Source organism: Balaenoptera borealis (assembly GCF_965194805.1).
Source record: "Balaenoptera borealis genome assembly, chromosome: 20".
Classification (NCBI taxonomy): Eukaryota; Metazoa; Chordata; class Mammalia; order Artiodactyla; family Balaenopteridae; genus Balaenoptera; species Balaenoptera borealis.
The window spans coordinates 15,089,752-15,105,719 of NC_138879.1; the positions used below are offsets into that span (position 1 = coordinate 15,089,752).

Consider the following 15,968-nt stretch of genomic DNA (forward strand, 5'->3'; position numbering starts at 1 on the left):
GAGGGCCGCGGGGCTTCGTGCCCCGCCCGCCCGCCTGCGTCTACCCTCTGCTGCCCTCCCCGGCCGGCCTCTCGCCGCGCCTCCTCCCCTCCGCTGCCGCCCGGGAGCTGTCCGCGCCGCGGTGCTGAAAGGAGCCGCGCGGCGGCAGCTGGGAGGGGGCAACTTCTCCGGGACTCAACGGGGCAGGGGCGGGGCCCTGACTCCTAGGGGGCGGAGCTGGGCGGGAGTCCCTCTCCAGGACTTCTTGGAGGAGCTTCTGCTCTGTCCCAATGGCCTGTGGCCTCGGCCCCTCTCAGACCCGTTCCCGGTACCAGAGGGCAGTCCGGACGTTACCAGGCGGTCTCTCTCAGGCCATGGGGGGGTCGGGGGGTGGTGGTGCAGAAGGGGTTGTTAGAGGCCTCAGGTGGTTTTCTGCTGAAGGTCTCTTTCCTGATCTGACCGTTGGGCTGGACTCCGGCAATGGTACGGTTAGACCTCTTGCCCATCCTTACCAAGTGCCCTCCAGCTGAACCTCGGTGTCCATGTAGAACTCCTAGTGGCAAGCCCATCCAGCACCTGATCCTGGCAGAGTGATGTACAAGAAATATGCAATGAGGTGCTTTCTTGAGCTCTTAGCATACAGGCACTGCTTGGGAAGAGAACAGATTTAAAACTACCTATTAGCAAGTGACCACTGATAAAAGTGTCTGAGTACTGGTTGAAAATGAATACAATAGAATAAGCAGATGGGGATGGGGTGAGGTTTATTGAAAGAGGCTTCTTGGAGAGGAGGGAGAGAAGGGGACCACTGTTTGCTGAGCATCTTGGTGGGCTTGGAGCTTTGCAGAGGGTCCAATGACCAGTTTCAAGCCAGGCCTTGGGGGGCAAGCATTCAAATGGGGAATGCACTTTAGGCAAAGGCTAATGGTGGAATCAGTGCAAGGGGCTGAGCTGGGGGGTGGGAGAGGTCAGGTGGGAGAAGAAGGGAATGATAAGGACCCTCAGATGCCATTTTGAACATCTAGATTTAATTGATGGACAACCAAGTTGTTAAGCAGTTAGACATGAAGGAAGTATTCCAGTGAAAGAAATTTTACAGTGGCGGGTGGGGGAGGGAAGACGGACAAGGAGGCTCAGTGAGGTTTTTGCTGGAGTACAGGTGAGAGGCTCGGAGTCCTGGGTTGGATGTGCCTTTGCCACGCAGAGCCACAGTGCCTGATGGGGGCCTCGTTGGCCACTGTGGCTGGGGGATGGGAGGGCTGCAAGTGTGGCCTCCTGCTGGGGGCAGAGTTGTCCTGGCTGACCCTGTGTGTGGGGGGTAAGCTATCTGTGGAGGAAAGGTGGGGCTGTTTCTCATGGGCTCAGTGTGTGGGGTGCTGAGCTCTGAGGAGGGATTTGGGCAGTGGGACACTCATTCATTCACTTACTCAAACATTTTCCAAGTCCCCACTGTGTGCCATGGCTTGTGCTGGCTACAGATGTTACACAGTGTCCTGCCCTTACAGAGCTGACAGCTAATAATGGGGACAAATAAGGACACTGCAGCACAGCAAAGTAACAGCAGTGACAGAGACATCAAACGAGCAGCCTGCGGTCAGAACAGGAAGTGCTTGGGCTCAGCCAGAACTCAAGAAGGCCTCTTGAGACCTGGGCAGAGGTAGGATCCATGGAGGTCTCAGCCCACGGGTACAGTCCTTCTGTACCCTGATCCCCTGACTTCTGGGCTCAGATCCTTAGTCTAGAGAGAGCCAGTTCCATCTTTTGGCCACCTTCCCACTAGCTCAACTGGAGCTCTTGTGCCTCCTCTCTGTGGTTACTGGCTGTGATGCTACTTCTCCTCAAGGTTTCTCTAATCTCCGACGGGCATTGACTCTCAGCCTCCCCAGCAGCCCCTGGGGCCTCAGTCCAAACTCGGTGAGTTCCCGTATGCCGGGTGTGGCATCCTTGGGTTCGACAGACAACGCGAGAAAGAAAGGGTGGGAAGAGGCAGGAGCAGAGGCCTTCCCTCGCTCTGCCTAGGTTTGCCCCTAGAGTGCTCATTCCCCAGTGTCCTCCTAAAGCTCTCCCTCCCCAGTGTCCCCCTAGAGTGCTCATTCCCCAGTGTCCTCCTAAAGCTCTCCCTCCCCAGTGTCCTCCTAAAGCTCTCCCTCCCCAGTGTCCTCCTAAAGCTCTCCCTCCCCAATGTCCTCCTAAAGCTCTCCCTCCCCAATGTCCTCCTAGAGTACTCATTCCCCAGTGTCCTCCTAAAGCTCTCCCTCCCCATCCTCCCCTCCCCCACTGAGCCTGGAAAGGTGCTGTTTGCCCTGTGCTCAATCCCCAGGGCAACAGCCCAGGCAGCAGGTGAGTGTGTTGAACAAGGCCATCTCTGGGGCGCAGTGGCTGGAGATGAGCTTTGTTTAAATATTAAAGAAGTCAATCATTAATCAAGCTTCGCTTGGTGCCCAGCTACCCACTCTCTCCATTTGGGAGGGCCTGGACTGGGGCAGGGAGGGCCATGGGGCAGTTTGTAAGGCTACTTGCATCTCAGACAGCTAACAAGCAGCTTTTGGGGGCTGGATTATGCAGCCCAACACAGGGCAGGCCAGAGGATCAGCAGAAAGAGGGGCCGGCCAGTGTACAGAGCATCGTGCTCATGAACTGGGCGCTGATGGTTCGTACAGGAGTGTCTGGCTCTACTTGAATACATTGTATAAGGGGACTGAAGCAGTGTCCAGTTTCTAAACAGAGCAGATTCTCCTTGGGTACTGCAGCCCCTGTCCAGCCCCACAGTTGGGCTCCTGAAGAAAGCATGACTATGAAGAACAAGTTCTGGGCATGAATTGGGGCTGAGGGCTGGCTTGGAGGGACATAGTCCCTGAGTCACTAAAACCATGGTTCCTGAGCCCCCAGGGAAGGAGGCTGGCCTGGAACCCAGGGCGTACATGGAATCACACAGTCACCTGTGCACATGGCCTCACATACATGAGTGCGCAAACACACAGTTACAACTCCGCATGTACCCAGATCTGCCACAGCTGCACCCAATTACAGTTGGGCACTATGCGTGCGAGCGGTCCCCTCCTCAACCTCCCCAACATCCTCTCTGGCTTGGCCACCTTCCTCCTGCCCCCCCAGCCTCACCAGTCACAGTGGTGTCTAGTCCCAGCTCCACCATTCAGCTCTCATCCACGGAGGCCTCCTGTTGTGCTGTGTGAAAATCCGAATGGTCAGGCCGATTGAGCACAGCATCAGGATGAGGCAGAGGCCCAGCAGCAGCCACTGTTTTTTGACAACTTGGTGGGGCTCCATGGCTATGCCTAGAAAGTAGGCCTTGGGTGGTGACTTGAGTGCACTGGTGTCCTGTGCACTGGTGTCCTGTGTACTGGTGTCCCGCGCACTGGTGTCTTGGGCCAGTGAGCTTTTTTCCAGGATGCACAGCCTGTGGGCCAGCAGCAGGACCACCAGTAACATGACAAAGCTCAGGGCCAGCAACACCCACTGCCTAGATTTGGCCTGGGCAGGGTCCAGCTCCAGACCCAGGAATGCCACCCTGTCTGTTTCTTTCTCTGTGGAAGACATAGGAATCTTGCTGAGCAGGTGGAACTGGGGAGGGTACCTCATGGTGATCAGAGAGGATCTGACTGCCACAGGCCTTCTCCCTCAGCCTCTGGCACCTACCTTCCATGCCAAAGTTGAGGGCCTTGCCTGGGAAGCAGGGTGAGAAAGAGGAGCAAAAGGAAGAGAAGGAAGGGACGGTACAGACAGGGCTGTGTACCACATGGTGCCCGCAGTGGCTCCGTGCAAGGGTCAGGAGGCAAGATGCCCACCCCGTGCTCAGAAGCCAGCCCGGCAGTCTAGCTGGAGAGTGGGCAAGGAAGCATCCGAGCGAGCTGGTGGCTGGGCCGTGGGCTGTGGTCTTGGCCGAGGCTGCATCAGGTGCAGACAGGGTTCCACAGCAGAAAGCCAGGTCATAGACGGGCTAGGGGTGAAGGCTGGGTTGGGGTAGGGGCTGGCCCAGGGCAGGCTAGGGTAGGGCTTGGGGCTAGAACAGTGGCGGGATTAGGGTCAGATCACCAAACCTTCAAAGGAACAGCTGAAGTGTGGCCAGCCCAGGATCTCCCCACGCCGCACATTCTCGGTGACCAGACAGTTCAGCAGGGGCTTGAAGTAGGTCATGAGGGCCTTTGTAGACACCTTGGTCTCCCCGGTTATCTTCTGCAGGACCTCTGGCCAGGGCTTGCTCGAGCCCAGCTTTAGGACATCCCTGGGAGAGTGGGTACAGCTGTGAGGCTGTGTGGGGGAATCGGCTAATGCTGCTGGGACCCCTCAGTATGCCCAACCCCGCCTTTAGGGCTTTGATACCCAGACTCTTCCAACAGAGCTCAGCACAGTGGATTAAATCACAAGCTTTGAAATAACACCAACCTGTGCTTGAGTCCTCTGTGGCTCAGCTGTGGGACCTTGGGCAAGTACTTAACCTTTCTGAACTACAATTTCCATATCCATAAAATGGAGAAAATAACAGTACCTATCTCCTAGGATTGTTGTGTTGGCCAAATAAACACAATTCTGGGAGCATACTAGGTAGGCAATAAATGCTTGCCTAATATTATTATTATTGTTATTACTACTACTGTGATGATTACTGTTCTCCTGGACTCAAATAAGCCTAAAGTCAAGAGGGAAACCTCATGTTTCCCATGAGGTGCTCAGTGTTAGTAGAGAGAGGTCACTCTTGTCCCTTCCGGTCTCACAGGGAGCGTGTGGGATGATTAGAGAGATAATAAGCATGGGATGCGTCGTGTGCACTGCCTGCAGAGCTGCAGAAATGTCAGCTCTGTCTCAAGGCACACCCTGTGCTTGGTGGCAGGGGGTCTAGCCTTAGGCTTGGCCCGTGCACTCACGGTGGCGTTACAGAGTGTGCTGCAGCCAGGGCTCTGGGCTCCTCCACCCCAGGGCCATCCGCAGAGGCAGCAGGAGGCGTATGTTGATGCTTCTCAACCTGTTTCCCCTGATCCGACCAGGAGAGAGGTGGGGCTGAGAGGCCCAGAAGTCAGAGTGTGGAATCTAGACTAACAGGACCCAGGTTCAGACCCAGCAGTGCTAGTTATGGGCCGCACAACCACAGACAACCAACTTAACCTCTCTTAGCCTCAGTTTCTTCACCAGTAAAACCGGGTTCCATTAACACTTGCATTTCACTGTGGTGAGGATTAAGTCACATAATGGCAGCAAAGAGGGCTTTGTTGCTTGCAAAGACTTATACACATCGCTTAATAAACAGCTGGAAAAGAATGAGGTGGGGAAACTAAAGGTCAGTGGATCCTTGGAAGAAACCACTAGGGGAAAATGTAGTTATGAGCCTAGAGAAATGGAGGAGAAAAGTCATCAAGATAGAAAGAAAAAAACAAACAAAACTGACTTTAGGTTAGAGGATTTTTATCAGATGCCAGGTCCTGGGAAAAAGGAAGGACCTGGTGGGGGAAAAGTGTCAACCACTGAGAGTCTGCCTACTCAGAAATAGCCTTTCAGGCTGGGCGGGACAAGAGGTTTGATGTGGGCAGCACATGAGACTTGCAAGGGTGACAACTGGGCACTGCCTGGAGCCCTCAGCTCCAACGTGGCAGCAACGGGCCCCACGGACAGGGTCAGGTCCTCGTGGCTGGCTGGGTGAGGCAGGGGACTTTGGGAATTTGGACCAAGTCCACTTCGACCCTCTCTTCCCAGCAGAACCAGCTCAGAGCCTGTCCCACGGCAATCACATTTAGGACGATGAGTCAAAAATAGCAAAATCAAGTTTTAAGCTGTGTTAGGCAAAAGAGCAGCCAAGAATCTTGCCCTTCCCCTTCTCCCCTGCAAGCATGTGCCTGCCCCACGCCTCCACAATATGCCTAGTGATGACCGGCAAGGCTTCTACATGCTTGGTGTCAAGTCAGACCCTGGGAGCCTTGTGTGCCCTGCGTGGAGTGGGGGAGGGAAGCGATGAGAATGACTGAGCTCAAAAGTGCCAGCGATCAAGCGGGATGAAGGCTCAGAGTCAAAAGTGAGTTGATGTTGGGAATTCCCTGACGGTCCAATGGTTAAGACTCCAGGCTTCCACTGCAGGGGGTGCGGGTTCGATTCCTGGTCGGGGAACTAAGATCCCACGTGCCACGTGGTGCAGCCAAAACAAGAAAACAAAACAAAAGTGAGTTGATGTATAAAAAATGGATGTCTGCTATTTTTTGTACTCCTGCGTTGGGGGTCAGAGATCCCTCCTTGATCCCCTGGCATGACCTCCTCACTCTCTTTGCATGTTCACCAAAGCCCTTTCCTACTGCACCAGCTCCTTTCTTGGATTACGGTTATTGATTTATCCTGTGGCCCATTGCCCCCTGCTGGACGCAGGGCAGGCTGGTCGGCACGTGCACAAGTAAATGTTTGCTGAATGAATAAATGATAGGCAGCCAGAGACATGAATGCAGGGAGCAGAGAGGTCTCTTATGTTTCACACATTCAGAGAAGCTCAAACCTGGGCAGTCGACTAGAATAAACTGCTGTAGTATGAAAAGATGGAAAAGCAAATAGACTAGGGAGACAAGAAGGCATGCAAGGTGTAGCCCTCCTGCAAGCAAAGGCAGGGATCAGTCCTGCAACTCCATCTGGCCTTGTGGTTACTGATGAATGGCATGGTGGAATCACAAATGTGCTCATTAAATTTGCAAAGGTTACTAAATTATTGTGGATAATTATTAGGATACTAAAAAGAGGCTTTGTTCATCCTCTGGGAAACCAGGAATAAAACTCAACATGACCTTGACAGGTTAGGGTAATGGACCTACTGAAATCGGTTGAAACTCAATGGGGAAAAGACCATGTCACTGGGTGGGCTTCATGTCTCAGTGGTTGGAGCGCTGATCTTGGGACCAGTGGACTAGGTCAACTTCACCAGACCAGTGTCGTTTGACTGATGGAAGCAACAGGGTGAAAGATAATGTGTTCTGGAGTCAGTTTGGGCCTCAAAGCATGACTCTGCCACTTCCTAGTTGAGCCATGTGCAATCACGTTACCCCTCTTGGCTTTGGTTTCATCATTTATGAAATGTGGATAATAATATCCATTTTGCAAAGTTATGAGCTGCTAACATGAAAGACTATAAGAGCGCTTGTTAGAGAGCCCAGCCTGTAGCAGTAAATGCTTCCCACCATCAGGTCAGCCTCTCGCCCCACTCCAGGTTTGTTTCAGGACCAGAAAGCAGTGCCACAGAGGCAGGGATGGAAAGGATGGGCTAGATACCAAGCGCAGGAAAAAAGACTGCAGGTAGGGGGTCAAAGTAGACCACAGCTGATCTGAGTGTGCCAAGAGGCTGGTGTGAAAGCCACCTGGATCGGCCTGGGAACTGGGTTCAGACACTTCCAAGAAAAGATGGAAAAAGCAGAGTGCGCCTTATCAAATGCTGCTGAGAGGCTAGGCAAGCGCCTTGCCAGGGAAGAATAAGGGGATTCAGATGGAAGATGGAGGCAGAGGCAGGACTCCAACACTGGGTTCTGATCTGGGACAGTTTGGTTTATTGGCTATGTGAGTGAGTGAGTGAGTGAGCGTGTGTGTGTGTGTGTGTGTGTGTGTGTGTGTATGTGTGTGTGTGTGTGTGTGTGTGTGTGTGTGTTAGCAGGAGGGGCTAAACAGTCTCTCTGACCACAAGGGGCTACACAAGACGAAAGGAGCTTTGATTAACATAGGAGAGACTGCAGTCTGACAGAAGGAAGAACTTCCACTAGAACACAAGCTCTGCTCAGGGGGCCTAGGGTGGCCAGGTGAGAAGAGGGGCCCTGGGGCAGGCGTCCAGCAAGGTGGGGAAGGGGAGCCAAGGACAGGGGAGGGAGGAGGGCACTCACTCCAGGAGCTTCCCAGCCGGCTTGGAGTTATAGATGTTACGTCGGTGCAGCAGCCCCACGTGGCCTGAGGCCTTGCAGAGTGCTTCGTGGAACTGGAACTGCAGCACGAGGCTGAGGAAGTACCTGGGAAGAGAAGGCGAGGCTGGCTGGGGAGGGGTGGCAGAGGTGGGCCTGGGTCAGCAGTCACAATGGGGTGGCTGGCCCTGGAACACTGCAAGGGCTCTCCTTCCTAGCCTTCTGGATCAAACCTATGCTGGCCTCCCTCTTTCCTTCCCTCCTCTCAGGGACATCAGACATGCTTTCCCATTAGCTCTGCCCTCCACACGGGAGCTGATGTAAAAGCCCAGTGGATTCAGGGCATGGCCCTCAGAAGGTTGTGCCGTCTGATGGGAGGAGGTGGGGAGGGGTGCAGGGGGACATTTGGATCTGGGGCCTTCCTGGAAATCCTCAGCTTGGGTCCTGTGTCCCCGACTCCCAACTCGAAGAGCCGGTTCTGCTGGCAGGGCCCAGACCTTTACCGAATGTAGGGCAAGCTGGCAGAGATGTGGAACTTGGTGCCCGGATCAAAGTCATCCTCTGTCCGAGGGACAGGGGGGCACAGGCCCTGGTACTTCAACCTGGGGGTGGGGGGTAAATTGGGGGCTTGATAGTGCCATCCGGTAGGGTTCCCAGAGCCTTTTCCTTTTGAAACATTTGCACAGCTATCAAAGTGACTTGGCGTGCAGAGGACACTTAATGCATTTTTACTGATTAAATAAATGAGTTCAAAACACATGGGATTGGGAATCAGAATCAAATAATAACAATAGTTAACACTGAGCACTTCCTCTCTGCAGGAACCGTGCCAAGCTCTTCACACAGACTCACTCAACATTGTCCTGGTTCTAGGGGCACAGGAGGGAATGAGCTAAGCAAGGTCACTGCTTTCATCCTAGTGATGGAGGACGGTTGTAGACCAACCAACAAGGTTGTTTCATCTGATAAGAAGTGCCAAGAGGATACAGAGGATAAGAGGGGGTGGGATAAATTGGGAGATTGGGACTGACATATACACACTACTATATATAAAATAACTTCTGAGAACCTGCTGTATAGCACAGGGAACTCTACTCAGTACTCTGTAATGGCCTATATGGAAAAGGAATCTTAAAAAAAAAAAAGAGTGGATATATGTATATGTATAACTGATTCACTTTGCTGTCCATCTGAAACTAACACAACATATAAGTCAACTATACTCCAATAAAAATTAAAAAAAAAAAAAAAGAAGTGCCAAGAAGAAAACAGAGTAACATCCCTGTGGTATAGTACTACTACTATTCCCATTCTACAGATGAAGAAAACTGAGGTTTAGGGATCAGGGAATTGGTAGCAGGACACAGAACAGTCATGGGCAGACCCTAATAACTTTCATGTTCAGGTCTGGTTTTGCCCCTCTGAGTTGTGTGACTATGGGAAAGTTACTGATTGTCACTGAGCCTTGTTGTAAAATGTTGTCTGTGAAATGGGGATAAAATGACCCATCTTTGGGATGAGACAAAGTCTATGAACAAGCTCATAGTTTCATTGTTGGCCCACTGGAGCCCTGAACCATCCTCTCAGGGGAGTTCCTCTCTCATTGACAGGGTTTTGTTCAAGGACCAGGGAGTTGCCTTCCCTTTCCCTCAACTCCAGGTTTCCATCACTCAGGTGGTGGTGGGCATGGCCGAGAGAGGAAGGAAAAGGTCCTGGGCAGGCACCTCACATGGCTGGTGGGGGTGCCCTTGGAGGGGGCACGAAGTCAAGACCCTGCCTGTCCCACCAGTGAGGCCTGGCCCTGTATTCAGGGCGGGGGTGTGAGGGTGAGAGGACGAAGGGAGGGGTGCCCAGCTCTGCCATCCCTGGATGGTGGTGTGACCGCAGGGTGGTCACACCTTCTTCTTCTGTGAATGGCCAACGTAAGGGCCTGGTGCAGAGCTAGCAGGCCCATCAGGGTCGTCTGTAGCAAGCAGACCTGAGCTGGTCAGTCTGACCATCTCCTAGTGGAGATGGAGAAGCCATAGTCATGGGCAGTTATCATCCAAGCAAACAGCCAGGGGTCGGTGGTGGGATGGACACAGGTGCCCCTCACTCAGGACTGATGCTGCCCGACTGCCGGTGGTGCTCCTTCCGTTGCCAGCTCTGCCCGCAGACAGGTCTGCGGATGCTAAGTCAGAGGCAGGTGTGTGTGTGTGTCGGGGTAGCAGGAAAGGGGGCACTGGGCCTGCCCCTGTCCCATGAGGACTCTTTCCCCAGGAGGGAAAGAGCTCAGCCCCCCAAACACCCCTTCTGCTGGCCCCACTGGTGGGCACAGAAAGGGAGGGGAGGAGCAGGAAGGCCTGCCCGGCAGTCGGTGTCCTGTTCTTGGAGGAGCCCAGGCGCAACGACTGCGTGAGCTTCCCGGCCTCCCAGGATCCCCAGAGAGGCTAAGGGGCCTGCTCAGTGCTGGTGCTGGATTCGACATGACCCCCCATGACTGCACGCTCGGGCCCTACCCACTTCAGCAGGAGCGCTTTTGTCCGGTGACAACAAACAGCCAACGCCACCCCAGGGCTTCCCCACGGCCCCGGGTCAGCAGCGTCTCACGCCCAGCTCTGCCCTCACAGGAGAGGCAGCAGCGCTCTTTGGTAGCAGGCGGTACCCTTGAGGCTGCCCCGAAAGCCCTGGGAAAGCCCACACCAGGGCTGGGCCTGGGCAGCGGGCCCCGATCAGCGGTCCTCCCCACCTGAGGTTCCACCACTCCTGGTTGTACACGGCCTTCTCGATGGTGCCGTCAAAGACCTTCCAGCGAAACAGGTCCACCAGGTAGGCGAAGGGGATGAAGGCCATCTTCTCCAGGGCAACGTTCATCAGGAAACCGACCTCCTCTGGGGAAAGCCGGGCCGTTAGGAGGCTGCTCCCAGTTCCCCCTCCCCTCAGCTTTGCCTGGAGAGCCCCAGCTGCAGCCCCAGGCCCAGGCTGGCCTCTTATGATCCCTTTGGTCCCCATCACCTTCGTCCTGGTGCTGGTGGCTGAGCAGGCCTCTGCTGAGCAGGTGCTTATGGGAGGAGGCCGAGAGGGTGATCACCGGCCCCACGGCCTCTGCAAAGGCTGGGTTGGCGCCTGCGCGGAAGATCACAGAGGGGTTCTTGTACTGCAGGAAGTACTGGATACGGCCCATCTGGTGGAAGATGGAGAGCAGGTCTTCTATGGTCACTTCGGTGCACTTCTTTATCCTGGGGTTAAAGGGCAAGGGTCAAGGAGCATGGGGATGCCCTGGGAGAAGGAGAGATTTCTCCATTCAGGCTCTGTTAAGGGACGGGGGTGGTCAAGCCAGAGACCAGCAGGGCCTTATGCTGTTACTCCAGGCCTCACATCCAAGCAGCGGCCAAGCCCTTTGCTCTCACCCACCTGGCCCGTGTGGCTGGCTCACCCCCCAACCCCCGCCGCCCTCCTGAGCCAGGCAGACAGGTGGAGAGCGGAAGGAGCAGAGGCAGGGGGGTGATGCTGGCCGCAGGCTGAGCTCCTGAAGTCCTTCCTGTTGTAGAAGTCCCAGGCGGATGCGTGGCACTCCACCTCCCGCCCGTCCGTTGGCCTTTCCATCTTGGAATTTTTCCAGAACCCAGGAGGGGTGGAAAGCAGCCCTGGGGAGGTGACGAATTTTTCAGCCTCTTGGAACATTTTCTCAGACTTCCACTGCTGTGAGGAAGAGGAAGTGCGTGGGGCCCCACTCAGGGCTGCGGAGGGGGCAGGGGCAGACCGAGGCCGAGCGCTGACCTGGCCTCGCATGATCTTCGTGATGTCCTCAGGGGGCTTCTCCGGGAAGGGCAGGACCGGGTCTAAGATGTTGACCCAGGACTGAGCCCACACGTTGCCTGGAAGGGGAGGGGGAGGGCTAAGAGGAGGCAGGAGACCGGCTCTCCCCCGACTGAGCGTCTGCTCGCCTGCCTGCTTGGAGGCCCACTCCGCCCGCCCTGCCTCTGCCGCCAGCTGGGGTTTTACCTAGAACGTGGGCAGGGATGGCCCCCTCGGATCGATGAGCTCGGGCCCGTAGAAGCGATACAGGGCCCGGCGCACGTAGGCGTGCAGGTTCAGGTAGAGCGGCTGCAGCTCCTGGAAGAGCTGCTCCAGGTCTTCTTCCAGTGTGTCGGACTCGTACGTGGACCGCCATAAGGTCCCCATGTCTTTGTAACCTAGGACAGGGGAGGGGGCTCAAAGGCGCTCACCACCCTTCAGCCTCGCCGGGCTGGCAGGAGACCCAAGCAACTTCTAGGGAAGCCACTTGACCTCCCAGATCCTTGGGGGTCTTCACCTGCCAAACAGGAAAAACACCTCCCAAGGCCACTGTCCGTATTGGATGAGATCAGGGTGGAAAGGCACTTAGCAAAGTACATACTGTGTGCTCCTCCCCTTGCTTGGCTGGATAGGACCTGGGTAAAGCCCTGTTCCTCTCTCACCCACCTCAAGCCCTACCCACCCAGCCTGCCTTCCTTCAGATCCTCCCAAGGACTTCAGGATGCTCTTTTCTTGCTGCCTGGCTCGTTCCATCTTTCAGGCCTTGGATAAACGTCAGCGAGGCCTTCCCTGACCACCTAGCTGAAGCAGGGCTCCCCTATTCTCTCTCTGCAGCCCCTTCCTGCTCAGCATTCATCCCGGGTGGCAACAACTGGAGATGTGCGTCTGTCCCCCAGCGAACTGTAAGTCCTAGGAGGGTGGGCACCTTCTCTGTCTTTTCACCTGTGCATCCTCAGAACCTCCCCAGCACCAGCACACAGTAGGTGCCCAATCACCGTTTGTGGAACCACACAATGAGTGAGCCACCTTGCCCTCCCCAGCGGCAGGGCTCAGGGTTCCCATCTCCAGGTCCTACCACCACCCTTCCCCTCTGCAGACTCTGCTTCGCCCTTCCCAGCATTGCCCTGAGCCCCACGCAGTACCCGGTCTGCCCCTGGCTGGGCTGGCTGGCAGGTGCGGGGGGAGGGGCCTCACCGTTGAGCTACGCAGCCTTGTTGCTGAGCTGCACGTAGCGCTCGAAGGTGCTGCGGAGCTGGCGACCCATAGCATCCCGCCAGCCCTGCCAGGCCCACAGCAGCTCCTTCTGCTCCCGGGAGGTGGCCGTGACTTCTTGGAGGCCTGTGCCCGGAAAAGGAGCCAAGGCCACCCACTCCGGCGGGTGGACTTCTGCCCTCACCTGCCCCAGGCACCCACTCTCCCCACCCCCACCAACAAGGGCAGTTGGGGCCAGGAGGAGGGTGGGAGTCTGGAGGCTCCTGGAAGGGGCTGGTGCTGAGGCTCGGGGGTTGGCAGGGGTGGGCTTGGGCGCTCCCCAGGCTCCAGGGGCAGGCAGGGCCCCGCATTCAGGCACACCTGGGCCACGCTGTACGTGGTCTCCATGTGGGCCACAATCTGGCTGCACTGGGGGGACAGGTGTCACCCAGGGCAGGCCGGTACCTGTGGGCCCACCCCCGGTGCTAGCCCCACCAGCCTGGAGAGGCGGGCCTGGCCAAGGCATCTTCCCACCAGTCTCTGCTTCCCTCCTCTTCCAGAGGAAGCTCTGGCCCTGCCTGCCAACCTCCCTCCTGCCCCCTGCGGCTCCCCGCCAGGCAGCCCACCCACCCTGGGGTGGGGATCATGTGCCTGGAGGCCTGGGGGCTCATCCTCACCTCCCGGAGCTCCTCCTTGGGCAGGGCCGCCCTGTCGAAGTTCTGCAGCTCACTCAGCACGCGCTTCACGGCTGGGTCCTGGAAGCTGGCGATCTTAAACAGGAGGGCCCGCATGCCAAAGTACAGCGTGTGCTGGGGCCTCTCCACGTCCTTGTCCAGCTGGAAGGAGGGTCACTGTGTTTGTCATGTGAGGCTGAGGGAGAGGGTCAGGGTCCCACAACCCCCCAAGCTCCTCCCAAAGCCCACTTTTTCTTTTTAAAGATTTTTTTTGATGTGGACCATTTTTAAAGTCTTCATTGAATTTGTTACAATATTGCTCTGTTTTGTTTTTCTGGCCGCTAGGCATGTGGGATCATAGCTCCCCGACCAGGGATCGAACCCGCACCCCCTGCATTGGAAGGTGAAGTCCTAACCACTGGACTGCCAGGGAAGTCCCCCAAAGCCCACTTTAAGGGTTTGGAATCATTGAAAATTTGCTAAGAGGGAGAAGGGAGGGAGCCTGGTCCTTAAAAGCAAGCAGGTGATATCTACAAGGGGAAAGAAACAAGAGACTCTTGCCTAGAGATCTTTTAGGGCTACCAAAAGGCCCAGAGCTTACAGTCTGTTTTGACATGTACTTTGGGGCTTCCCTTTTTCCTCTAGCTCTGGAAAGGGGGCAAAAAGTGTGGTTCCCCCCCAACCCCCCACCGAGACCCCTGAGAAGAGCAAGGGGAGAAGGGGCTGGGGTGGAAGTGGTACCACACCATCTCCTCGCGATTTTTCTTGGTGATGTTGGTGACATAGTTCCAGGTGGCCTCCATGAACTGGTTCCACACAACTTGGGCTGTATGCTCATAAAACTGCAGGAAGGCCTTTGCCACGGTCTCATTGTAGAGCTTGTCTGCGGAGAAGGAGACAGGTATAAGGCTGTCCTGGGAGGGGTCTGCCCCTGCCTGGTGCCCTTGTCTGATCCCATGCTCCTTCAGGTCCCAGCCCTACCTGAGTTCTGATCACCCTCGGTCCTGAGCCATGGCAAGAGCTGCCCATAACAGAAGAGCACAAGTAAGGAAGGTCCAGGGCAAGTCCATCTTGTTCCCATGACCAGGAGAACAGCAGAGCTGGGTGAGGCTATGGGCCAATCACAATCAAGCTCCATATTGTGACATCAGGGGCCAAAGGGTCAGCCATGCAATGTCAGAACTGGAAAGCCCCCACCTACCTTCTGGTCCAACTGTCCCCATTTTACAGGTGAGGAGACTGAGGTCTAGAATGATCTAGCCATACGACCCGATTCACACAGCTAGTCAGTGGCAGAGACAAGAGGAGAACCAGGGCTCTTGACTTCTACACCAGAGCTTGTCTCATTCTACTCAGTCACTTCTTCCTGGCATTGGAGCCACCCTTGGCCATGACCAGGGATTGATGAGTCTCCTCCCTCCACAGGCTGGGATCACCTCTGAGCAGGTGGGTGGGAGGATGGATGGATGGAAGGAAATGACATCTCTGGGTCTCTGGACTCTGGAAGCACAGTTGTCTCTCCGTGTTCTTCTGACTTGACCTCCTATGTTCATATTTTTGGCCTTTTTCTCTCTTGTGGGATGTATGATCATCCCAGGGCTGTGCAGGACCCTTCCTCCCTTTCCCTGTTCTTACACCTGCTTCCCCAGGGAGAGCCTGATACTATGAGTTTGCTTTCGGAAGGTAGAGGACTGTCTACTATGATAAAAACAGTACTTTTTGGTTGTTGTTAACTATTGTCATCATGCTATACATTACATCCTCAGGACTTATTTATCTTGTAACTAGAAGTTTACACGTTTTGACTGCCTTCACCCATTTCACCCATCCTCCCACCCTTGCCTCTGGCAATCACCAATCTATAAGTTCAGTTCAGTTTTGTTTTGTTTTGGGGTGTCTTTGTGTTTTTGTTTTTTAGATTCCACATATAAGTGAGATCATACAGTATTTGTCTTTCTCTGTCTGACCTCTTTCACTTAGCATAATGCTCTGAAGTTCCATTCATGTTGTTGTAAATGGCAAGATTGCCTTCTTTTACATGGCTGAATAGTATTCCTGTGTGTGTGTGTGCATTACCTTTTCAGTGTCCATCAATGGACACTCAGGTTGTTTCCATATCTTGGCTATTGTGAATAATGCTGCAATGAACATGGGGGTACAGATGTCAAGCTACTGGTTTCATTTCCTTTACCCAGAAGTGGAATTGCTGTATCATATGGTAATTCTGTTTTTAATTTTTTGAGGAACCTCCATACTGTTTTCCAAGTGGCTGCACCAATTTACATTCCCACCAACAGTGCACAAGGGTTTCTTTTTCTTCATATCCTTGCCCACAGTTATTTCTTGTCTTTTTGATAATAGCCATTCTCAGAGGTGTGAGGTGATATCTCATTGTGGTTTTGATTTGCATTTTCATGAGTAGTGATGGTTAGTGATGTTGTGCACATTTTCATGTACTTTTGGCCATCCATATGTCCTC

The 15,968-nt window shown here is 54.7% G+C and overlaps 1 protein-coding gene across 1 annotated transcript; it reads right to left on the reverse strand.

The window, feature by feature from the left end:
* Positions 1 to 196: 196 nt before the first annotated feature.
* Positions 197 to 14,458, reverse strand: LOC309619085 (angiotensin-converting enzyme-like protein Ace3). Its single transcript, XM_082373882.1, is given in 15 exon segments — positions 197 to 561; positions 3,100 to 3,524; positions 4,038 to 4,222; positions 7,833 to 7,955; positions 8,351 to 8,449; positions 10,576 to 10,805; positions 10,807 to 11,065; positions 11,356 to 11,704; positions 11,832 to 11,849; positions 11,852 to 12,022; positions 12,819 to 12,825; positions 12,829 to 12,962; positions 13,157 to 13,244; positions 13,493 to 13,651; positions 14,236 to 14,458. Coding segments are annotated over 14 exon segments (2,289 nt in total). The 5' UTR covers positions 14,293 to 14,458; the 3' UTR covers positions 197 to 561; positions 3,100 to 3,114.
* Between the last annotated feature and the right edge of the window lie 1,510 nt (positions 14,459 to 15,968).